Here is a 25,860-nt window from a genome sequence, read left to right on the forward strand (position 1 = left end):
TATAATACCTTTCTTATTCCTAACTTCCTCTTCTGCAAATCCCTCTTTGCTGACAGCTATGGCTGTTTGCTGCCATGCTAAAGCACTTTCCCTCAACTTACTATCTTCCAACTTCCCTTTGTTCTCCCGAATACCTTTTGCCCAATCTCCGGCTTGCAGCTGCCCTCCCCTATGCATTCCGCACACTTCCATCAATTTCTTCATTTTACTCACATACTGCTTCCCTTCCCTTCACCAAATCATACGAATAGGACTGTCCGGGTACGGGTGATCCTGATGATTTGAATATGGACCGTAAACCATCCATTCTAACCTTCTATATCCTTCACGTAATTTATGTAACAACTTTTGGCCTGGAACCCTCTGGTCTGGCCAATATATTACCCACGACTTATCAGTGTTTTCCACCCCGCGTGCACCTGTATAAGAAAGGTTATAATACTATCCACGACTTATCGCACGTATTGTGCCCCTGTATAAGACAGGTTATATTTTCTATCTAGTCCCTAAATACCCAGAGGATGGTTAGTCAGGCGCGACTAATTTCTTACGGGTTCGTGACCACACAGCGGGGATGTCGCCTGAGATAATCCAGGCAATCGACCAGGGTTCTATAGACTACCAAAAGACCGTCCACTAACACAGATAAGACGAAGATTTAGAAAAGCAACTGACTTACCGTGTTATTGTGGAGGTGATCAAACTCCTTCAGTGGGCAGTCCTGGGTCGTCTGTTTCACCCTGTGATTCTCGGTTGTCCGGATTCCGAAATCCCCTCAAGTGTGGCCCCACGCTTGGCGCCAAATGTCAGGGTTAAACTTCCTTCTCCCTGTTATTCCACACCGAATAGCCACCTCTGTAAATTGGAGCGGAGGGCATGCATGGAGAAAATATACCACGAGACCAGTTGGTATAGATCCTCCCTCAGTGAGGTAGGAAGTGAACTGAACTTTTTTATTAAACAAAGAAAGAAACACAATCTCCCCCCTAGAGATGTGGGACGTGCTTAAGCCCCATTGGCTCCTCAGCTGTAAGTTCTTCTGTACACTCCTCTTGCATTCCAGGGGCGGTATCTCCATAGGCGTATCCGTCATGCAGGCTCCTTTGTGTTCCATAGATCCAATCTCTTTGTGTAATAAATATATATATATATATATATATGGATAATATTTTTGCTAACAATATACATGGTAATGATCCCTGACAGCTTCACACATACTGTACCTTTTGCAGCATTTTTTTGAATAAAAAAAAAAATAAATTATATATATATAACAATTTTTTTCCCCCAACATAGCACTGTTTATGTGAAGCTTCAATCAGAAAGCGTTAGTCCTTTTTTGGTGAATAACTTTGTTTCATGTAAAGTACGTTCTTGCTACATAATTGACTTTCTAACATCTACAGTGCAACCTCTCCCCAGACCACCTCTGATCTAGACTGGATTTTTCATGTACATTGTCCACTTCTAAAGGAACCTGTTTAAGACCATTTTTTCACAAAAATGTTGGGTAGTTGTCTCAAACAGATGTTACTGTTTCCGGTAAGGCGTGTTCGTTTTAAGTTTTCTCTTAGACAGGAGGCAAATGTGTGATTCTGCTACTTTCACTGTATGGCTGTAAAATACTCCAGGGGACGAGGCGACCTGTACTTTTGTTCATAACACACGCACACGTCAGAGCATACTTGCTCTGTCACATATTAAAGGGGTCTTTCTTTTCCAGGAAGAGTGACAATAAGCAGTAACTCATCTAATCACTCCTCTGCACATAATTAGGTTGATTGACTCCACAACCCGGACATTTACCAGCGTCCAGATCGCAGTGTCAAATAAGTCACAACAAACAAGCTTCTACATTTTACATTGTCCCTACTCCTGCCATATCCGATCTTTAGCTTAAAATCCGCTGACCGCCTCTCCAGCAATACACTTACGCGCTGCCGTCATAGCAAATACTATTTTCACTAGCGAGGAAAGTCTAATACATTTCTAAAGAATGAGAAAGGTTTCCATCACAAGAGTCATTTTCATCTACTGTCACCCAACTATCATTTCCAACTAGCTTCACTAAAAAGTTCCATATTAGTCAACACATTTAATTAGGTTTAGGGATTTGTGATTATTGATTAGGGTTGAACTTCCTTCACATCTGCGCGAGGGCTCCGTTCCGACGGATTCATTCCATCAAAAAGACAGAACCCTTGCACAACGGAGACAAACTTGAATGGTGACTGAATTGGTGCCAATGGTTTCAATCAATGGTGATGGAAACGGAAACCTATGGTTTCCAATTGTGTCAGTCAGGGCTCTGTTCCAACAGAAAGCTCAGTCGGAACGGAGCCCTGACGCAAATGTGAACATAGCCTGAGGCCGGGTCATGGGGCAATTTGTGTTTTTATGCCGCAATTTTTACATTTCTGCAATTAAATCTGCCACATGTAACTGCACCCTAAGGCCCCATGCACACAGCCGTGCCCGTAATTGCGGGAAAGGCCACATTTTCAGCCCGTGCTCCCATACAAACTATGGGAGCAAGGACCGTAACAAACAAAAGATAGGACATGTCCTATCTTTTGCAATACACTTCTACAGCCAAGACACCTTCCCGTAAATAAATGGGAAGGCGTCTGAATAGAAGTGAATGCGTCCGCAATTATGGCCGATTTTTACAGCCGTGTGCATGGGGCCTTAAAGCTATACACATTAAAGAGGTTGCCCAGCCCCAGTATTTTTTTTTTTTAATTTACAAAGAGCTTACAATGCTATAAGCAAACCTGCCGATCTGTTATTCCTGCTCCAACGATGACATGTTGACACATCAGGTTACCACTGCAGCCATTCACTGGCCACAGTGGTGCCAACTAATCATCACTGGAGCAGGGAGAACAGAGATTGGCAGTTGACGTGTTGGCACAGGAGAGGCAGAGGTTTTTTTATTTTTTTTCCATAGCATCTTAAACACGCCACGGAGTCCGGCTTGAATAATGGGAATTGCTGCTGGATTGTGCAAGTAGTGGCATACCAACATTGTTATAGCCCTTTACGTCACATTATGGGCAAGTTCACACAGGGCGGAAATACTTCATAAAAGGTACACAATGTATCCACCCTATTGCCTGCAGGGAATTCCAGCCGGAGAACCTGGATATATAAAATATATATCTGGATGGTAAATATGGATATACTTACCATGGCAACACGTCCCTCCAACGTCCTGCAGTCATGGGATGACATTTCATCCCACGCAACCGCTGCAGCAGTCTCTGGGATGAAAGGTCATCCCAGGAGGCCGGCTTGGACGAAGCAGCACAGAATTCTGGGTAAGTGTAAGATTCCCTCCCCTGAGTTGCGATATTTGCAGCGGGATCGCATCTTTTCTGCCGCAAAAAATCACAACATCTGCTATCTACCTCCCCATTAAATACAATGGGGAAAACCCAAAACAAAAGCAGCGACTACTCAAATACAATTGACATGATGCGGCCTGAGACACATAATTTTCCATAAAATTCCCCATGTGTACTATAAATTACATAGTTTTAAAAAAAAAACCAAAAAATAAAACCCTTAACATGGCCGCAGCCTATATAAAAAAATTAAAGCTAAAAAAATGAAAATGAAAAAAAAAAAAATTTATGAAAAACAAATATTGTTTATTACAAGCAAATCTGCACAACTGTAGAGTAAAAATTCTATTTATTTCTTAAATTCACAGACAGTCTTTAATTATAAGAACATGGTAATACAAGCCGTGATACATGTGTAGTTTGATATAATTTGGTATTTTGTGTTTAGATGAGTTTGTGATGCTCTGCATGGTCTATCTGGTTGCCAGTGGAGAGTGGGGAAGGGACAAAACAAAAATACCAGAAAAAAAACAAAAAACACCATTTAGGCTATGGACACTGGTACAAGGCAAACAAAAGGTGATGCGGACGACAACTCTGGGGAGAGCCTCCAACCACTTTGCCAGTCGTATAGCTTTATTTAACAAATTTCTAATCTATTCACAGAAGTGGTGCTTGATTGACTTACTTAAAAACTGCATAATACAAGTTAGAAAATCATGACCGCTGATGTAATGATCTATAATACACAGATGAGGTGAAAGTAACACTGTCAGTTTTTCTAATTCAAAAACATTAAAATATAAAAATACAAAAACATCCACCCAAGTCCAATCTGTCAAATGTTGCCCTGTCAGGAGGTCAATTTTGATATGGTGATTGTCATGGTAAGAATTACATGCCAAAAAGCTCAGTTGTCCAAAAGAAAGTCATGATAGGGGTTTTCTTTGGGGGGTGGTGGCAGAAATGATTACCAGTTAGAGATTAGCAAAAAAAATACAAAAAAAATGAAAACGTAAATTGCCAATAAATGTTCACTATGGAACACATTTACTAAACATGAAGCAATTGGAAATCTAAAGAAAAAAGCAAATACATAAATAGCCATTATTACTATTTGAGTATTAAAATGTAAAATTCATAAAGGGCTATACCCACATCTTAAGACATTTTTGGCATAATCACGGTACGCTTACGGGATGTGGGTCTGTTGACAGGTGCGGGTCCTAGAGCTGGGGCCCGGAGCTATCAGACATTTACTAAACGGTAGAGGAGAAAAAAAAAACAACAAAGCGCACATTGTGGCCTTTTTACTATATCATTTGATGCACTGATAGGTGATCAGTTCTGCTGACCTGGTTGGCTGGTTGTGCCAGGAGCACAAAATCCTTGAAAGCGTGTTTTAAAATATTGCTGCAGCCTGGGTTCCGATCCAAAGGGTCCAGTGGTAAATGGTAATTTGAGAAAAAAAACGCATTTTCCCTGGCGCTGCTAACTGGTAAACCCCTTCTTGAGTAATGAGGATTTAAAACAAGCAAATGTAATATCAGATATTGTTTTAATTACTAGGGCGTCTCAAGGCAGGACCGGCCTCTTCATCAGGTAAAATAGATAGCATTTGTATTTTAGCTGATGAAGAGGCCGGTCCGGCCTTGAAACGCGTAGTAATTAAAGGGAAGGTGTCATGATTTTATTTATTTTTTATCATATTGCTTTTAATATTAACATAAATGTTTATTTATTTGTGTTCTCATGTTCTACTTTTTACTTTGTTCTTACTTTTACTTCTCTATGGGGGCTGACATTTTTTTTTTTTTCAATCTCTGTATGTGTTGATTAACAGCACATACAACTCCATAGAGAATGCGAACGGGAGCCGTTCCATTCTCAGTTGCGTGCGCCGTTCCCACACAGACTAAAACGAAGCTCGTTCGCAGAGCGAAATCCGGTGCCATTTTCATGTGGACCGGAAGCCGCTGCCGGACAGTAAGATGACTTCTGGCCGCGGCTTTCTGCCATGTGTTCAAGGAAGTGAAGACGCAAGGAATAGGAGCGGAGGCGGCAGGAGAACGTAATTTATGTTCGTGTATGTGATGTGTGTATTATGTTCGTGTTATACTGTCTGCTGAGCACTGTATCTAATCCTCCTACACTGTGCAGTCGCTCAGAAAATGGCGGCACACAGTGTAGGAGGTTTGAAGATTCAAACCCCTCCTTCTCCTGGCACTAGCCAGAATAAAGGCGGGGGGATTGTGTGAGGACACTAGAGGAGAGTGTGTCCACCCCAAATTTGCAGAATAAAGAGGAGGTTGCTTTACCACATTGACCATGCTACAATTTTGGGAACTGCTCCCTGTAGTGGCCAGCACATGGAAATGTTATAAATTAGAATCTAAATTTATAATAATTCCTGACTTGTGAAGAAATGAAAAAAATTAAAAACAATGTGCAATCACTTAAATAATGGTTTAACTAAAAAAAAATAAAAAATAAAAAATTTCTAGCGACACTTTCCCTTTAAAAAAAAAACATCGGATATTACATTTGTTTGTTTCAAATCCTCATTACTCAAGATGGGTCTTACCAGTTAGCAGCGCCAGGGAAAATCCATTTTTTCCTCAAACTTCTCAAATTATCAGACATTTACGGCACATACCATGAATGTCGAAGATGGGAGGAACCCTTTGATATACAGTTTATAAAGATGTACATTTTGATAACATTTGGATTTAAATAACTTTAAAAAAATCTCCTTGGTTTAACCAATTTCCATGAACCAGTCATTTAAATTTAAAATTAATTTAAAATTCTACATTAAAAATTAATGTCGAATAAATGGGTAACACACTAATGTCGGTACGGTTGCTTTAACTGTGATAAAACGGTCCTCAACCCTGCAAAAACACTGATAAAATACAAAAAACTAATGTTAACCATTACAACTGGAGAACTCGTACACTATTCTTATCTAGACAAATCTCTGTAGTCCTATAAGCCTATAGTTTGACATCTTTAAAGGGGTGGTATCAAATTAGAAAAACATGGCTACTTTCTTCCAGAAACAGCACCCCTTTTGCCCATAGGCTGTATTTGTTATTGCTTTTGTGCCCCATTTGCTTGTAAGTGGTTGAGCTGTAACACACGACCGTATGTACAAGAGTGGCGCTGCCATGTTTTCCTAGACATTTACTGTACAGCTCCTTCCCTCATTAAGGACAATACAGCATACTACTCGTATTACAATACTGAACTTATATTACACATTGGCTTGTACTCTTATAGATTTTATTTGATTTCTCAAGCGTTATTTTGTCATAAAAATAGATCCATTTACATGAAATGATAGGAGCTATAACAACTTCATGGGCAGAAGATCACGTCAAGTTTGATGGTAGCGTGCCTAAATTAACATTTTTTTTTTTTAAAAAGTTACATTTTTGGGGCTAAATAGAAATCAGTGATACATTTTACCTTGTTTTATCCAGCAAAAAAAATAACCCAAATATGGAATTATTCAATATATATTTTTTTTAATGTCCTTTAGTATCAGCTATAAGTTACGTTATGTCAATAAATTTTTAAAGGAAGGGACGGGGAAAAAAAGTAAAAAATATGAAAAATAAAATGTTTACACCATATAGAACACATGACTGGTATAATCGGATGCAGCCGCAGGAGGGCGAGTAAGGCAATCAGAAAAAGGAATCCAGATGAAGTTTCAGAACACTGTTTAATAGATGTATTATGGTCATGTGAGGGAGACTAGGGTTCTACGGAGCATCATGGTCAAATGCCAGGTGGGAGTAGTAGTTTGCCCATAATTTAGTAAATCCAGAGAGATTCAGAATTAATACAGTGCAAGACGGACCGGGACAAGAGCAGTCCTGTGTGACTGTTAGAACGCATATTATGCGTCTTTCCCGTACACCGTGCAGACCATATAGAAGAAAAACCAAAAACAAACAGTTATCCACCCCTGCAGAGCATCACGAAGCCCCATCGTCACTTTGCAAATACTGAACAAGTATCACCCTCACAATCTTACATAGCTCCCCAATATTGCCCATGTGTCAATCCCCGCACCCTCCACCGGTTCTGCAGAGCGTTGCCCCACGGATGGAGTGCACCCTTCTGCAGGATTATTAGAAGAACAATGGGGAAGGGGGGGGGGGGGGGTTAGGGGTGGGTAACAGAGGCATATGGGTTGAAACCAACATAAATAATTTGTTTTTGTATATGCAGCAAAAAGTAAAAATGAAATGAAAATATAATTAAAAAAAAGACTTTATTGCATGAAATCAGTTACAACACAGACTTCTGTGCCTGTTTGCTTGAGAAAACGAATGGGGGGGGGGGGGCGCTATCTAAAAAAGGAGAGACAATAGGAGAAAGGTGGGGGGGGGGGTGTTGAGGGTAAAGGAAACAGAGCTTATGGCACATAAAGGATTTTAGTTTTTTTTTTGTTTTTTTTAACAGTTCAAATTATATATATTTATATATAAAATAAAAAAAAATAAAAACAGAGTAAAATTACAGAGACAGGATTATGGGAAGGAAAGTTTTGAGGGAAGGTGAGTTTGTATCAAATTAACAGGGCGATCGAAAGAATTAAAGATCCCCCTCCCCCTCCCTCCCTGCCATGCACACACAAATACGCACACACATTCACTCACGCTCACAGGGCCCACACTAAATTTAGGGCTGGTACAGCTACTCTGCATTACTGCAGTGCCTACAGACTAAGGGCATAGGGATTTTTGCAGACTATTGTATTGTGTGCGAGCAGATCATTGCACCAGGTTAGCGGAGAGAGCTGGACTACGAGAGATTTCACAGCATAACATGGTCAGGTGAACGGTTTGCAGGGACTATTGATGCTACAGTGTCTATTTAACTGCTTGTGTCTCATGGCTGAGGTGGTCTTTGACCCTCAAAATGCACCCCCTGGATGAGTACGAAGCACTACAAGCCCATTCGCAGGCAGAGCAGCATCCTTGTGAGAATACAAGAACACTGCCCAATGATCCGGGATGAACTCGCAGAGCATTACTCTATATAAGTGGCGCAGCAGCGATGGCAGAAGACCTGCTGGGTAAGAAAATGGAACTACGGGGATGTCATTTTAACAGTGGGTGAAGGCAGCCATGCAAAGTAATGGTCAGCCCAGCAGAGGGATATTAAAATACATAGAATGGTGTTTATAACAAAGTCATAAGAATACATATAATCCATGCAACTACATGTGTGTGCCTGTATACAGCCCACCCGCATGTATACATGTAAAGCAATATACAATGCAATGATGTGCAGAATGGAAATCTGGGTTTCCCTGTATAGGACTAATGACTATGCTTGCTTACTTACTACTGTATTTACGCTGAGCAATTTCTACGTCCTTAGAGAAAAGGGGGATTAATACCTGAGTTTCAAGAGCAATTTGGGTGTACAAGGACAGACATACACACATACAACATGAAAATAAGATGTATACATTATTTAAAAAAAAAAAAAAAAAAAAGAAAAGTACAATCATTGCAGGCACATAGAAATGTGTGTACAAAAGATGGGCTATCCGAGAGCAGTCATCGCTGGGTATGAAATGCAGCCACACATTGAGTGAAATTGGGTACCGAACACGATGCACGCATTATACATATATTAAAAAACCGTGGACGTATGCTCGGAGCATTGAATGACCACTCAAAGGGGCATGTTACCAACCGAATGGCACAGTTTATGTAGAAGAATCCACCAATGCCATGCTATTGCCATGGTATAAACTTACCATCTTGTGTTACCAATCTCAAAGCAAACGCTCGGTGCGTCATAAAACGTCCACCACGTACGTCCACGCTCCTTACACGTTGTATACTAGTCAAGCGCACAATTCTATGCATCGCTGCCCAGTAACCAACAACTGAACGCAAGGTGCAATGGCGGAAAGTGGAGTAGATGCAATTATGTATAAAACAAGGTTAAGTGGGCCCCCAAGAACTGTAATCTCTACTTGCCGTAGCGATTTGTTTGCGCACACAATTAGCAATGTTCTGCAGCCCTCTTAGCCCCGGACACAAACAAGCACACTTTGCACTGTACCCAAACGCCTGTCTCTAGCGTGTGAACCTCATTCAATGCAGAGCGCTCCTTCCCCACTTCTCACAGAAAGTGGGTTAAAAAGGAATACCTCTGCTACCTCCAAAAAGAGTCTATGCTCTTCCAAATAGCTCTGCCCAGGGGGGGTCGTATGAAAACAGGAGGTTTTACTGCACGTTAATCCATACTGAGGCCATATGTCTCCTCGTTTTCATATGAACACTTCTGGAGACTCCACATTTCCATGTACAAAGGCTGGGATAAAAATACATGATGGGCATAAATGTCAGCATCTCTTGCCCCCTCTGCCACTCAGTGACATTTAAAAAAAAAAAAAACATTGGAAATCATGGGACTGGGCTGAGTGGAGTAAAGTGGTGGTGACGGTGTGAAGATTGAAGTCTCAAGAGAACAAGTTCTGTTCAAATATCTCCATCAGGTCACTCTGAAAATTCATGTCTATAGAGGGGGCCATCTGTAAGAATAAAGGACACTTCTTAGCATCAAAATAAAAAGTATAAACTGCACTGAAAACCTAGACAATGTAATGTTTGGTACTTACCGCCTGTCGCCGTCTTCTCTCCTGTTCTCTCCTCCTTTCCATCTCTCTCTGATCCATGATTGGCTGAGAACTTTGTGTAGGCGGTGGGGCTGCAGGAAGAGTACTTTGCACATGCTGTTGCTGCTGCTGCTGCTGTTGTTGCTGCTGCTGTTGCTGTTCTTGTCTTCTACGAGCTTCTTCGTGAACTTTACGTGCTTGCTCCTGAGCGTCATCTTCTTCCCGAGATCTAGAGAGGGGACAAAACCCACAGATAAGATGTCAAGTTATATAAAACTAGCTACATAAAACAGGCACGATCCGGTATACACTAAGAGAACAAAAGCACACCTAATACCAACAGCAAATTAACCCCTGCTTTATGCCTAAATTACTTGGGCTTATCATACACTTACAACAACTTGCTCAGCAGCTGGACAAACCCCCCTAACTCCCCCATAAACACGTGCACTCAGATCAGCAGAGTGTGAATGTTTTTTCCCCATAGAGGAACTAGTAAGACATGCGGAATCCATGCCCCCACCCCTCCACCAACAGACATTGGGGGACAGTCTGGTTGGTCCAAAACATAAAAATGTTGGAAACCTCAATGATATCCATTCACCTCGTCAAACAAAAGCAACATTTATACCTAATATTGATTGCAATAAGGGGTTTATTCACCTATACCCAAGTCTTACCTCATCCTCTCCTGTTCTCGCCGCATTCTCTCGGCCTGTTCAGCCTGCAGTTTCAGAGCCTTCTCCCGCTCTTCCTTCTCCCGCGCTGCACGTCTAAAAAGCTCAAAGCTATCGCTGGATGACTTTCCAGCTGCTGTTGGGGTGACTGGAGGCTTCTGCACCAGACTGGCCCAAGAGCCCATATTTTTAATTTTTAGGTCCTGTAGAGACAAGTCACAGATAGGAAACTTTATTAAAGGCAAACTTAAAAAGTGGACTTTACTTTATGTACATAAGTGATCTTAACAAGTGCGTTATTTTATTTTTTAGAAATGCAGGGCAAGACTGTTTATGGGGTTTGTCGCGAATGTATTTTTTTCATTGAAACGTAGAAATAAAGACTACTCATATTTGGCAATACATGTAATACCAAAGTAAAAAGTTTAAGGCAGTTTGTAGCCAAGAGTAAATCAGGATCTACAGGTAAACCTCAGAGTGGGGATTGGAAGTGTATAACGTTAGGCCACCAGGCTGTTTTGCTGCTGGCTTGAACACAAAAGCGTAAAAACTGCCTTCTCATATGTTGTTCAGTTTTCGGTCACCACTTGCGAATCATAAAGGACTTGTAGGTGCCGGTCAGATCTAAGAGCTTGTGTGGGTCTTACACACTCCCCGACAGCGAATATACACTTACACACAGAGCACGGGCAGAGAGGACAGTCAAATACGAAAAAGCAAAGAGGCTGGAGGAGCGAGTGCAATAACCAAGGCCCTGTTCACATGTTTTTTGGCCTACGTTTATTGTATACATGGGAGAAAAATTAGATTCTAGCACTCACCATGAAATCCCTTTCTTGTTGTATATTTATTGGGGAGGACATCGCACTAGGGGCATAGGCCCTTGCCGCTAGAAAGAGAACACTAGGTAGGAAAAAGTGTTGGCTCCGTCGAGGCAGGACAGATCCTTCCCACAGACACTAGTTAAATCAGTTTGTACCAAAAGCAATAGAAGAAACAGCACATCCAGGGTCCCAGAAAAAAACCAGAACCACCATAACCAGAGTACCAAACCCATGACAAAGAACAAGAGGGCAGGACAAGCAACTTGTACAGTACTCCTGGGACTTGCCTCGAAAGTCAACACCATCCTGCCCAGCAATCCAATGCAAAAGCGGATGGAAGAGGGAGCGTTACAGCGAAGGAGAGCAACCTCCGATCTTATGGTCTAGTTTGCTGGGAGATGGACCTTAGCTGTCCTGGTGCTTAATGTCATTCCCAGAAACGTCATGCTCGGAGTGGAGACCAAGGTAGATTTCTACTCTTGATAATCCACCCGAATCTCTTGAATGTGTCCAAGGTGATATTGAAACTGAAAATATTGTCCTCTTTGGAAGGGGCCTTCAACAAGAGGTCGTCCAGGTAAGGAATGACGGCGCAGAGAAGCACTATGATAGTCGTGAAGACCTTGCTGAAGGCCCGTGGCGAGCTCGAAGGGAGGACAAAATGGAAGTGTTGAGAACCAATCATAAAACAAAGGAAGCGCTGGTGGGCCCTTGTGATCGGGATGTTGAGGTTTGCGTTGCAAATGTCGATGGAAGAAAGTATTTCCCCTTGTTGCAGCGATGCAAACGTTTGCAGGGATTCCATGCAAAACCTCTGAATGCGAACAAAGAATTTTAACTTCTTCAAATCCAGGATAGGACGTACTGATCCATCGTTTTTGGGGACTGTGAAGAGATTCAAGCAGAACCCCTGAAAACGTTCTGAATGAGGACCTGGGACTAAAAGTTTCTGTAGAAAAAGGGAACGTACAGTTCAAAAAAATAAACCAAAAAAAACAAACAAACCACGACCTGGGGACGGGTCGGGACCTTTCTTGTATCCGGTCAACACCACCTACCCAACCTAGGCCTCATCCACATGAGCGAGCAGGTCTCCTGAAAGGAAAGAAGTTGTCTTCAAACTCTGACAGTCAACACGAGTGGGGAAGACACCTTCAGGCTGAAGACTTCTTGGTAAAGGAGGACTTCTAGGCCCTGGGGCACTGTTGCCAAGTAGGTTTAGGGTAGTCTTGTCTTGCTCCCAGAGGTCGTTCTCTTCAGAGGCCAGAGTTACAAAAGGACTAAAATCTCTGAGAACGATGAGAAGGCTGCGGACAGTTCTAAGGCAGAAGTGAACTCTTACTGCCAGTAGCCTCAGAAATCATTTCGTCCAAGCGGTTTCCAAAGTCTGCCTCCAACAAAAGGAAGGCCAACCAGGATTTATTTTTATAAGCCTGATGGGTCGCCCAAGATTTCTGCCAAATAGATCGAATAACAAATTAGCTGGTGCACGGGTACTTAAGCGGGCTAACTGGGGAAACCTCAAGCCAGAGCAGAACCTGCAACCACAAATGCAGACTTGTTTGGGAATACAACTTTGTCAAAAAGGTCACCTGAGTGAGGCCGCATTTGACAGTAAAAAGGGGGTTCTCTGACAGCCGTCAGATAGGCGGATCCACAGAGGTAGGAAAAAAAAAAAAAAAAGACACATTTTGAGACCAAGTACACACGAGAGCAGCCAGAAGTCAGTCGGGATCCGATCTATTGTTTGGATAGAATTTGTTTAAACTGACCATGGTTCAGGAGGCAATGCCGTTGGCGGTGTAAGGGTGCCTCTTGCTGAGAAGGGGTGTTGGGGGTCATCCTTTACACGAAAGGCGTCCCTGACAGGCAGCTGTCAACCGTGAGTCATGTTCTTAACCAGAGGATACACTGGAGAAAAGAAACGGAACCCGATTTGAAGCAACGTCTTCGTTAATGAACCTAATAGGGGACCCTTGGGAGAAACCAGTAGAGGAGCAGGACTTGTCCCTGGCACCTCTGATGTGATCTACCACGAGAGGCATACTGTGCAATATCCAAAGGAAAAATTAAGTTGGCCGTTATTTGGGAAGTTCTCAATTTTGGTTTGGTAGAGTCTGGAAATGTCCCCTGAAGGCGGGAGCAAAGGATGCCACATCCTGGGAGGTCCTGGAATGCAAACTGTGGGCAGAATAAGGTAGGTTGGCTGCATGACAACTTATTACAATTGCCATAGTTGGAGTGGGAGTGCGTGAAAAACGTAGACCTAGGGCTGGCCTACAAAACCCCTGGTGCGGTTTACTGCCTGGCAGAGAACTGGAGACTGAGAACCACTGGAAAATGGCCCCTTGAGCAAGAGTGGTGAAGTGACCCCTTTCCTAGGCAGAAGCTCTGTGAAATGGCGCCGGCAACTGGAATCTCTACGAGTGCCGCAGGAAGAGAAAGGACTGCCCCTCTAGAAGCCTGCGTTTTGGAGCAACCTTCCTACTAGTAAAGTCCACCTCCTCAGAGGGGACTCCCTCCAGGCAACCAACGTAGCGGTGAAGGCCAGCCGATACGCAGGCAAGCGTCCAGATAGACCCAGAGGACGCACATGACCAGGGTGGGCAAGGAAACCACCAAGAACATTGCGGCCCAGTGCTCGAAGAAGCCAGGGACTAAAGTAATGAGGCCCCAACAGCAGCAACACAGCTAATGCGTGGCTCAGTGGGGGGCGGGGGAATGATTATGATCAGGAAGGGTGCAAAAGCCTTACAGGGGAGGGAAAAAAGCTAAACAGCTAAGGACTAGAGTAGGGAGGCCATAAACCCTCTAAGACAGGCAAGTAGCTATATTGTAGGACCATGACTGACAGGCATACAATATAGGCCAGGGGGCTAGCTGTACAACCCTATACTTTCGTGTACGCGCTTGGTCACCTCTCACATATAGTAGGGTTAACGGCATGCCATCTGCAGAAGCAGATTCAAACGTTAGGTGACCGGTGATTGAGGAGGCGAAGTGCGGGATACTGCCTGGTTTCCGCACACCATCGTGGGGGAGGACTAAGCGGTCAGCCAGACTGACAATCCACACTGAACCTAGAGGGAGGGAAAGAAATAAACCACAAATCACGAGACCTGAGAAGCAAGTCATGTCTGCCTCCTACAGAGGTCTGTGGGAAAAGCAAAAAAAAAATTTCTAGGTAGTCACAGCCTCCTAGTGGCAATGGCCTATATCAATGTGCTGCGTCTGCCAATTATATAAAAGAGAAAGCTCCCAACGTACACGTTTAACGGAGGATGTGAAGTATGCCTAACATTGACATAGGTCCCCTGTAAACAATTATGGCATCCGTTTAAGGGATATGTCCTGAAAAGCTTGAGACGTATTTAACAAAATGTCTGACGTATGCCATACAGTGGCTTCCGTTACCTATAGACCCCCATGTTAAAAAGAGAGGAGAGAAAAACAAAAAACCAGAGGCCGAAAGGACAATTTGACTTCATCAGGCTGTTAGAGCCCTATGAACACATTTAGCATTTCCGTCAGGTACTTTCCTGGAGTACTCGCAAAGCAGAGCATAAATGTAATGTGAACCTATGGTATTGGTCATCCTGGGGCAAGCAAGATGTAGTTTCTTAGCAGTGTAAAAGTTAATCAAATAGTCATTCAAATATTTTATTACCATTACCTTTTTGGGGGCCACTGGTGTCTTAGGCTCTTGCTTTTGCTTCTCTTTCTCAGGTACCACTTGAGGAGTGATGTTCTGATCTGGAGGTCGCACGGAGCGGCTACCATCAATGGGTTTCATCTCTGGCCCTGAATTTGAAAAAGGACAGCACAAGAATGAAGCATACATTGTGTTAACAGAATTTGAAGAGCTAGCATGACTCAAAGGGGTTGTCCGAGATAAAATGACTATGTGTTAATGCTTGTCATTTATAAATGTAAATACATTGTAATATAATAGAATTGTATTAATATAAGTGACGTGTCGTATACCCGGAAAATAATTGAAGATCAACACAGCGGCAAGAGCCAGTGCAGAGAGTGACGTCACGCGTCAAGTACCCCACGGCAGGATCTGGAAACGGGGCGACTTTGGAAAATGTAAGTATATTACAAATGTATTTACATTTATAGATTACAAGCATGAACAGTCATTTTATCTCGGACAACCCCTTTAAATTATACCCTCCCATGATCCAGTGGTCGTGGATCCCAATCCTAGGACACATTTTTTATCCCTCTCCTTCTACATCTCTGATGCACAAGTAAATTTCAAATTATACGTTTGGGAAAAGGTGTTTTGCTCAGGAATCTTTGCCTCTGACAGTTACCCTTTAATGATGGAGTGAAGCTTAACTAAAGTTTTAAAAAAACTTAGAGGCTGTCACCAGATTATAAGTGCCCTATCTCCTACATAATCTGATCAGCGCTGTAATGGTAGATTATAGCAGTGTTTTTTATTTAGAAAAAGTTCTGACCTATTTTAGATTTATGCCAATTCGTTTCTTAATGACCAACTGGGCGTGTTTTTACTTTTTACCAACTGGGCGTTGTACAGAGGAGTGTATGAGACTGACCAATCAGTGACCAATCAGTGACCTACACTTCTCATTGTTCCAGCCCAGCTTCTTTCCCTGCACAATCACACTGTGCTGTGGATCATGTGGGCTGTAACAATGAGAAGTGTATGAGGCCGATTGGTCACTGATTGGTCAGTGTCAAACAATTCTCTTTACAACACCCAGTTGGTAAAAAGTAAAAACACGCCCAGTTGGTCATAATGAAACTAATGTGCATAAATCTAAAATTGCTCATAACTCGCTCAAAAAATGATCGTTTTTCAAAATAAAAACCACTGCTGTTATCTACATTACAGCGCCAATTAGATTATGTGAGGAGATAGGGCACTTATAATGTGGTGACAGAGCCTCTTTAATATGTCAGTGACATGTCAGAAGTTTTGATCGGTGGGGGTCCGAGCACTGAGAACCCACGACCGTTCGCAAAAACAGAGCGGCAGAAGTGCTTGGGTGAGCGCTGTGGCGCTTTATTTTTGATTGGCTTTCCTCGGCTCGGTGTGGGGACTCCGACTTTCACTATGACATGTCAAAAGATTTTAAAAGTTAGTTATAAGTTACAAGGAGAAGACTGGGGAAACTAGAAGGTGATAGACCCATACTACCTGGCAGATATTTTAAAGAGAACCTTTCACCTGCCCATACATGTGCAGCATGTAACGGGCTGGGCTTCACAAACCCTGTCTCACTTGAAATTATTTTTCTAACTTCCTCCGTTATTTACATATCGGTATCGGTTATATTTTGCGTCCGATACGTAAATAAGCCCCTGAACAGTCAGGGGGGCGTGATGTCTACTTAGCTACGGACAGTGTCAGGGCGGCTTGCGGTGCGTTCCCTCCTGCGATGATAACAGGTCCTCTCTGGTCCTTCAGAGAGCGCTCTGTGTGTGTTTGTCCAGTCCTACTGGATATCCAACTTTACAAGTGACAACTGAGATTAACAACTCACGCTGCTGTTCATGGCTGGAACCTTTGAGGGACTCTGGAAGTTTGTGAGATTCACTCCTCATGCCAGGAGAGAAGCCTTCAGGCCTCAGAGAGGGTGAATGGCGCTTTTGTTCTTTTACCACAAGCGGCTGAGGCTGCAACACTGATGAGATTCTCATTTCCTGGAGGAGTAAACAAGTGGATTAGGAAAAGGAAAAAAAAATAGCTTTAGACAAAACTGAAGATTTAGATACACACAAAACATTAGTGGAAATGCAATTAGAGGGTTTACCTGCTTCTTAGACTGCACGGCCTGCGGTGAAGGTGGATGTGCCATGCCTGCAAATGGAGCCACCTGAGGTGAATGGAGGAGAAGAGGTGATGGAGCCTCTCTCATGTGACCTAGACAGATTAGGATGGGTAAAGCAGAATTAGAACAAAAATGCAGCTTCAATCTAAGGCCCTATTCACATCAGTTTTTTGGTTCAGTTTAACGAATACACCGGAAAAAGCTCCCGACATACGACAACTGTAGAATCTATCATCCACACGCTATTATAGAATCCACTTTTTTTTTTACTGGGATTCCATCGTATGGAAAATAATATTTTACTACGCTATTCCATACCTTATTTTGCAGTATACGGAATTATAACGGCCCAATGGACGACACAAAGGCACTCTTTTGGACTCCGTCGGGCTAGCGTAACCCTATGGACACGTTTAGCGTGTACGCCGGGAGCTTGCACGCTAAACATGAAGTGAGCAGAGCCTGAACGTGTGAGTTTATCCCTTGATTTAATTCAACCATTCCCGACATCATAGTAATATCTAAGATACCACTGCTCTCACCTCCAGGGTACGGCTCTGGTTTCTGTTGCCGCGGTGAGGGGTGATGGTGTTGGATTACTTGCTGCTGCTTGGACTGCTGGTGTTGCACAAGCTGTTGGTGTGGAGGGGCCAAAGGGCTTTGAAGAGTTGGGGGGTGTTGTGATGAGGGTGGTGCCTGCCCAGATGTCTGTTGTTGGGAAGCTGCAGGTGGTGTCTGCAACTGGTGTACATGAGAAGAGGGAGGTGGTGGTTGGGGGGCAGTGCTTACAGAGGAAGGCGAAGGGTAAGGCAGGTTCTGCATGTGACGCACTGACTGCGGGGGAGCAGACAGTGGAGCTTGACTTTGAACTTTGACAGAAGGAAGGAGTGGCTGGAGGGGAGAGATAGTGGGAGGTTGCTGTGATTTCTGTAGTTGTTGTAGGTAAAGGGCCATCTGTGCAGGGCCAAGCTGAATAGGAGAAGGAGAAAGACCCCGGGTAGGAGAGGGTGGATCATCGTCATCTTCTAACAGGATATGCGGGGGCTGTGGATGGTGGTGGTGGGAATGAGAGGCTGGTTGGTGATGCGTTTGAGGTGGAGGAGGTGAAGCCGATGGTGGTCGGACAGGTTTCGGGGGGAGAGCAGCTGCACGATTTGAAGGGCGAGAAGGTTGCTGGGGCATGGCGTTGTGCAGAGCTGTAAATAAAAATATGAAAGTTACAGAACATGTTAAAACACTTAATAGACAATAGTTTAAAACTAAGTTGGTCAGATTCTTATTTAGAAATGTTGAATATACTAGCACCGGACAGGTATATTCATCTTATTAGACAAAAACAATGCAGCTTACCTGGAGGACTAATAAGGGCATGTTGGTTGAGATGAGGCGGAGAAACACGTTCCGGTTGACCACCTGTTAGGTGTGCTGGAAGATCAGGTGCCGGGATGTGAAGACCTGCCTGCCCATAGTGAGCGGAAACAGCTTCGAAAACACTAGCAGGATGCAGAGGATGATGAAGAGATGGATGGGAGGAGTCTAAGCTGGGAGGAGGGACATATGAGGCTAGAGAAGGGGAGGGGGATTTCATGGCATTGGTAGGTGGGACAAGAGACTGTTGCAGAGGGTGGGACTGATGATGATTCTGTAAAAATGTAAAACAAAGGTCAACCAGATTATTAAAAATAGAGATTTCACTTTATGCTACTGAATGACACCTCCTTCCTCACTAAGCGAGAGCTTCACAGTAAACTGCCAAGGTCCTTGGGGAGTCTGGCACCACCCGAAACCTAATGCTTCATTGCCGTGCCCAACAGAATAAATTTCACACAAAATATCCATTACAAAAAACTAAATTTGAAGAAAACCACAAAAAAAACAAAAAACACTGAGCTAAGCTCACATTTTGCTACAAACTATCTCCCCCTCCTCTCCAAAAACAGGAGTGTAGCCTAAAAGGTGGAAACTCAAAGGGGTAGTCTCACCTTAGACATTTATGGCGTTTCCATGCTATAAATGTCTGATAAATGCAGGTCCCAGTTGAGGGACTCTAACCTCTCTGGAGACTGTGGCTTCCTGACCCACATCCTATGGGAGTTGCGGAAACTCAGGCCACTTCTCCATTCATTCATTCCCTACTTGTTTACGGCACCCAGCAGCTGCCTCACCAGGCGGGGTGGGGGTTGCATTCTCTAAATAGACAGTGGCTGAGCATGCGCAGTACCGCTTCATTCACATAGGGCACGCATTCTCAGGATTGGTGAGGGTCTCAGCGGTTGGACCCCACCGATAAGACATTTATCACCAATCCTGTGGATAGGTGATAAATGATCATGGGAAAACCCCTTTTATTTCATTTAAAAAAGGGCTTTATATTAATGACAAATTCCATTAAAGTAGAAAAGCGCAGCTAATGTACTTAGATTAACCGTCGCAAAATTGTCATTGGCCTAGCAGTGTTCTGTTTATTTATGTTCCATACAACACAATTTGTGCGTTTAGTGATTCTTTGCACAGGCTAACAATCTAAAAAGAGGTTGTCATACAAGAGAAAGCCGACTGAAAGCGATCGCTCTCTACTTCACCGTTAAACATGCGCGCTCCAACACGGGGAGGGGAATACGATGTTGCCAGACTCTGGCATGTTGAAATCCAACAGCCTTCTCTCCCATCAGAGAAGATGTTAGGAGACAGTCAATGTGTCCCCATACGCATCAGATCGTTGGCCGGTATAGGGGGGCAAGTCTTGTGTACTATTAATGTAACATCGTTTTACAGAATCAACGACGCAGCAATCATGTGACCACATTTCAAAGGATGAAAACTAAGGAAACTAGTTAGATTATATCCACATTGCCACTCCGTTCTGCCTCGACGGACCCCATTTTAATTCACTGGTGCCCATCGGACGACGTTTGGATCCATCCTATGACTGATCCAGCACAGCCTTCTGGAATTCATTATAAGCCACGACGCAGATGTGAACAGAGTTTAAGTTGATCACCAAAGGCTTCTATCTTCTTTATTTAGCTATTAAATGTAAAGAGGATCTGTCACTAGTTTAGTAATGCCCAATCTCCTAGCGGATTTAATAGGAGCTGTCAGATTGAGAATTCTAGTGAAAATTGTGTCCCAAATTTTTTTTAAAAAAGTTATGAGCTTATTTCTAAAAATGTAAATGAGCCTCTACTAGACAAATTGGTGTCAACAGCAGTGATTCTCCTGAGGTGGAGCCTCCTCACAACCTCTGACGCTGTCCTATCAGCATGAAGCTGCTTCACACACAGTGTGAGAGACTGAGGCTGGAAGAAAGAGAATCACTTAAAATAGCCATATCTTGGACTGTGGGCCACCTAGAACAGGGAAATATGAGATTCTAATCTTTCATATGCCACCAGGATTGCAGTTCTAGCTGTGAACCAACCGGAGGTATCACCAGTTAAAGACAGCTGGGAATGGGAACTGCATGAGCCTCATTTGCATATAAAAAAAAAAAAAAAAAAAAAAAAAGCTCATAACTTTTAAAATGTACGTTTTGGGACACAATTATCATTAGGATTATCAGTGAGGCTGTGCCTATTAGATTAACTAGGAGATTGGGCATTACTAAACTAGTGACAGAGGCTCTTTAAGGCGAGGGAACAGTGGTGATCACAAGCACTGGCAGGCTGGTCAGGTCTATTGTTTTCTATAGTAAAAGGTTACCTTTCTGGACTCTCTCCCTGAGTGACTCTTTTTCTTCTGTTTTGGGGCCATTTCTGTAAAGATATAAGAAACGGACATGTTTGTACCACAGTAAAACCTAGTAAATGAAAAGGTCTGTGAGCCTCTAAAGTGTTGCCCCAGACATACAAACACCATATAGTTTAAAAGTATTCTAACCTGGGTCAGATTCTTCACTATCTGAAGTGCTGGACTCACTTGAGCTTTCAGATTCAGATGAGGAGAAGCCTTTCCCTTTACCTGAACCAGACGTGGGAGCCTCAATTTTATCTGTGGAAGAAAACAGTGGCTTCAATAAAGAGCAAGCGATTTATCAGTTTGCAGGGCCAGGGAGTAAATAAAAAGGGACATTCAAAAAGTAACTCAAATTACAAAAGCCTTTTTCACACAATGCAAATTTGCTGCATTTTTTTGCATGCGATTTTAGAATGCCAAATACAGGAGAGGAAACAAAACAGGATCCACTCATGCTTTGGGCTGAAAAGAATGTAGTATCCATAGTTCCATAGTATCTATGGAATTCTGATTTAGTTTTTTCAATACTGCTCTTTTCCCCCATTAAAGCCAATAAGGAAAACTGCAACAAAAAAGTGACAAACATCGCAAAACCACTACCAGCAGGGAATGCCATTCACTGGTGTCACATGCGGCTCTTGTGGTAATGGAGTCGTGTCAAACCACTGTGTGAAAAGCAAGTCTTTTTCCCACCAACAACTACAGAACAAATGGCAATGAAAAAAAACAAAACAAACAAGATCTTGGACAAGAGCCGATCGTAAAGCAAAAGTTGAGGAATGCAGCAGCTATCAGACTCCATTGGGATCCAAGCTGGAGGGAAAAAATAAAAATACCGTATTTTTCGGACTACAAGACGCAGTTTTTAGCAAGAATAAATCTTGCTAAAAAGTCCCTGCGTCTTATAGTCCGCAGTCAAGGGACTCGGCCTTGCCGGGCCCCCTGACCGCTTCATTACTTAACCCTTTCCCGACCCATGATGTGTGGGCACATCATGGAGCGGGAGGTTGAAGTATGGTGCGGGCCCTGCAGGTTTCTTGGCCGTTTAAAGGGGTTGTGCCATAACACACAGGTACATGTGTGATCGATAAGGAGAACGGGGACCGAAAGTCACCAAGAGCGCTGTATGAGAAGCTTTGACTTCCGCGTTCTGTGTTCAGCAGCTTCAAAGAGATGAATGGGATTCTTCTGCGCATGCGCGAGCGGCTCTCCATTGATCTCTATGGAGCTGCAGGACAGATAAGCCGGACACAGAACCCAGAAGTCCAGGCTTCTCATGTAGCGCTTTTGGTGACTTTCGGTCCCCTGTTCTCCTTATCGCTGGGGGTCCGGTGGATAGGAGATAAAGGGATTTGCCATAAAACATCTGTAACTAGTTAAATGCTGCGGTCAATAGCGACCACGGCATTTATAGGGGTTTTTCTATGAAGGACATTTATGACATATCCACAGGATATGTCATAAATGTCAGGTAGATGCAGGTCCCACCTCTGGTACCCCCACCTATCTCTAGAACGAGGCCCCCTAAACCCTGTTCTAGCTTTCTGTGCTCTCCCGGCCACTTGATTACATGTGGAGTTATTGAAACGCCTAACTCGCTGAGCTACGCTGTTTCCGTAACTCCCATAGAACTGAACAGTAGTTACGGAAACAGCGTAGCTCGCATGGTATGCCGCTTCCGTAACAGCCATTCACTACTATAGGAGCTAGGGAAACAGCGTAGCTCAGCGAGTTACGCTGTTTCAGCAACTCCACATGCAAACAAGTGGCCACTGGTTCAAGTCCCCTAGGGGTACTACTAAAATGTGTAAAAAAACAAAACCGTTTAGATACATTTTCAGGAGTGTAAAAAAAAATAAATAAATATTAAAAAAGTTAAAATAAACTAAAAACAAAACCTTTTCCCATTTTTTCCCCAAGCACAATGTAAAAAATAAAATAAATTTGGTATCGCTGCGTACGTAAAAGTCTGATCTATTACAATATACCATTATTTAACTCGCACAGTTAGTTTAAAAATTGAAAACATCAAAATCGTTTTTTGGTCACCTTAGCACTTAAAAAAAAAAAAGATGGAGGAAAAAAAATCGTATGTACCAAAAATGGTGTCAATAAAACTACAACTCGTCCCACAAAACAAACCCTCACGCCACTGAAATAGATGAAAAAATATATATAAAAAAAAAATAAAAAAAAATGTATGGCTCTCAGAATGTGGTGAAACAGAATAAATTATTTTTTAACTAATAATTTATTTTCCTATTTTCGGTTGTCTAAAACCTGGGTGAGTCTTATGGTCAGGTCCGTCTTATAGCCCGAAAAATACGGTAGCTATGAGGAATAGAAACACACTGGGGCAGACTTACTAATACCGTCTACGTTTTATATAGCATTAACTTAGACCAGTCAGAAAGAATGTATCAAGAGCGGTGCATGCTGTATGATGAATTTTGCTAGACATGGACACTTTTCCTTATACCCCCTACTAGTTGACCTAATTTATACCAGTTGTTTGCTTTAAAATTTTGGCCCACGGGTGTCACTTTTTAAGCCATGCCCCTTTCGGTCATATTATGCCCATTTTTTCATGTAAGCCACGCCCCCATTCGGCAAGCAATGACGCGAAGAGTGCCGAAAATTGTAAATAAATGTGGAGCACAGCACGTACGCCATAACTCTGGTCAATTTGAGCCATAATTCAAGGGCTTGTTGAATAGTAAATCTGCCCCTCGAAGTGTGTCTTAAGAGATGTGAATATTTTGACAGGATGCTTGACCGCAGCTGGTGTTACGGGTGACCTCACCTTGAGGCTTTCGCTTTTTTCTCAGGCAAGAGGTGACATATCTCTCCAGCTCTCGTAGAGTGGACGGTTTGAGGGTCTCAAAGTCTATTTCAATCTCATCTGGGTTTGAGTTTTTAAGGGATGGCTCCCGCGACTGAATAATGTGTACTACTCGACCTAGCTTCTCCCCTGGAAGTTTATTAATGTCAAGGCTGAGCTGGCGCTTTTCCTCATAAGACATGGGCCGACATCTTTGTGTTTCCTCTTCCGAAGACTCACAGGGTGCAGGTGGGGGTGCAGGACGAGGTGGGCGTGACACTGGTAGGGGCATTTCTTTCTTTATACTGTCAAAGATAAAAAAGGAACAGGCAAAAATCATTAAAAACACATCCAATTATTGACACAGGAAGCAAGGAGGGAAAAAAAAAAAGTCTAGAAGACTACATATGTATGCCGCAAAAAAAATAAAATGAATATTGACGCATGGAAAAAACAATGACATGATCAATCGAAAACAGGCCAAAAAACACGACTACTTTTGGAAACAAGTTAAAGGGAATCTTTCAAATTGAACATGTAGTCTGGTTTGGTGGTGTTTTAGAGCAGGAGGAGTGGAGTAGATTGATATAAAGTTGACAGCTATATCTATATGCGCACATACAGGAAAGACTGTAAATCATGGAGTAAAACCGCCCACTGGACTCCTAGGTCTAGAATGAGCAGAGATTTAGATCACTAAATGACAGATTATACGCAATATTTTAATAAATACCTATTCAAATTTAGACCCTGGGCTTACGCCAAAAAGTAATCGCGTCCTCACAGATCAACAATGAAATATAAATACCTATCACGAAATGTGAAGACATATATAATATACCCACAACTGGATAAGTAATGTACAGCACACAATTTGTACCATGGAAATATTCAAAAACTTGATTGAAATACACATAACAATTGGCCATCAAAAATAAAATCAATGATACAAGCAATAAAAGACTAGCGGAGATACAACAAGGACATAGAACAATAGCATGCTAATAGACATAAACCTCATGTGATGTGGTACGGTACAATAGTCTCAATTCAAGCCCAAAGGGGTATACCATAAGCAGTATGAAATAAAGCAAGTAAGCCAAATCATATATACCCAAACAAGGCTAAAACCTCAATTAGAAAGTGCAGCAGTGAGCAATATATTATCACTGCTTTAACAGATAGAGGAGAGCCAAAAATAAAAGCCCTAAAGACCATTACCAACCTGTAGACTGCATAATATGTCCTAAATCAAGTGTATAACCACCCTAGACGCCCCCAACGCGCGTTTCGCCGTCAGCTTTCTCAAGGAGTACTCTTGACGGCGAAACGCTAGTCTTTTATTGCTTGTATCATTGATTTTATTTTTGATGGCCAATTGTTGTTATGTGTATTTCAATCAAGTTTTTGAATATTTCCATGGTACAAATTGTGTGCTGTACATTACTTATCCAGTTGTGGGTATATTATATATGTCTTCACATTTCGTGATAGGTATTTATACGCAATATTTTCCCACAAAACTTTCTATCAATCTGCTCAACTCCTCCTGCTCTATAACAACCCACCACCTACATGTTCAATGTGACAGGTTCACTTTTCGTTTACACGTTATATTCGTTATAGATTTTTGGCTGTGGAATATGCAACCAAAATCTGTAGGAAAAGTATAGTACCAAGTGAATTAGGTTTTACACAACCCTATTCACATGAAGCGTAAAAAATGCACAGCAGATATATGGTGTGGGTCTTTGCTGCGTTTTATTCACCCAATGCAACATGTCAAGATGGAAGCCAAATGTGGATTGTTACACTGATCTTCTGGGTAGTTCCACACTATTTTATTTTATTTTATTTTTTAAATCGTCAGACTGAGTACGGTTTCTTTACATGGACTAAACTGTCCCTAGACAAGCAGATTTTCACTTAATCCACCCAGATTTCCCCACTATCTGGACACTAGAGCCATACAAAGATTTTTTGCAATGACTTTGACT

The 25,860-nt window shown here is 42.6% G+C and overlaps 1 protein-coding gene across 5 annotated transcripts in view; it reads right to left on the minus strand.

Annotated features, from left to right (window-relative positions):
* Positions 1-7,058: 7,058 nt before the first annotated feature.
* Positions 7,059-25,860, minus strand: part of BRD4 (bromodomain containing 4) — a 56,667-nt gene continuing 37,865 nt past the window's right edge. For all 5 annotated transcript variants that reach the window (XM_075858785.1, XM_075858787.1, XM_075858783.1 and 2 more), the window contains exons 11-21: positions 23,846-24,168; positions 21,187-21,297; positions 21,010-21,062; positions 18,658-18,949; positions 17,850-18,503; positions 17,290-17,399; positions 17,020-17,179; positions 15,174-15,301; positions 10,680-10,879; positions 10,003-10,228; positions 7,059-9,915 (exon numbers count right to left, since the gene is read on the minus strand). In XM_075858785.1, coding sequence (XP_075714900.1) covers positions 9,844-9,915; positions 10,003-10,228; positions 10,680-10,879; positions 15,174-15,301; positions 17,020-17,179; positions 17,290-17,399; positions 17,850-18,503; positions 18,658-18,949; positions 21,010-21,062; positions 21,187-21,297; positions 23,846-24,168 — 2,329 coding nt within the window. In that variant the 3' untranslated portion in view covers positions 7,059-9,843. The remainder of the gene's footprint in view (positions 9,916-10,002; positions 10,229-10,679; positions 10,880-15,173; positions 15,302-17,019; positions 17,180-17,289; positions 17,400-17,849; positions 18,504-18,657; positions 18,950-21,009; positions 21,063-21,186; positions 21,298-23,845; positions 24,169-25,860) is intronic.

The sequence above is a fragment of the Rhinoderma darwinii genome, chromosome 3, assembly GCF_050947455.1.
Source record: "Rhinoderma darwinii isolate aRhiDar2 chromosome 3, aRhiDar2.hap1, whole genome shotgun sequence".
Lineage (NCBI taxonomy): Eukaryota > Metazoa > Chordata > Amphibia > Anura > Rhinodermatidae > Rhinoderma > Rhinoderma darwinii.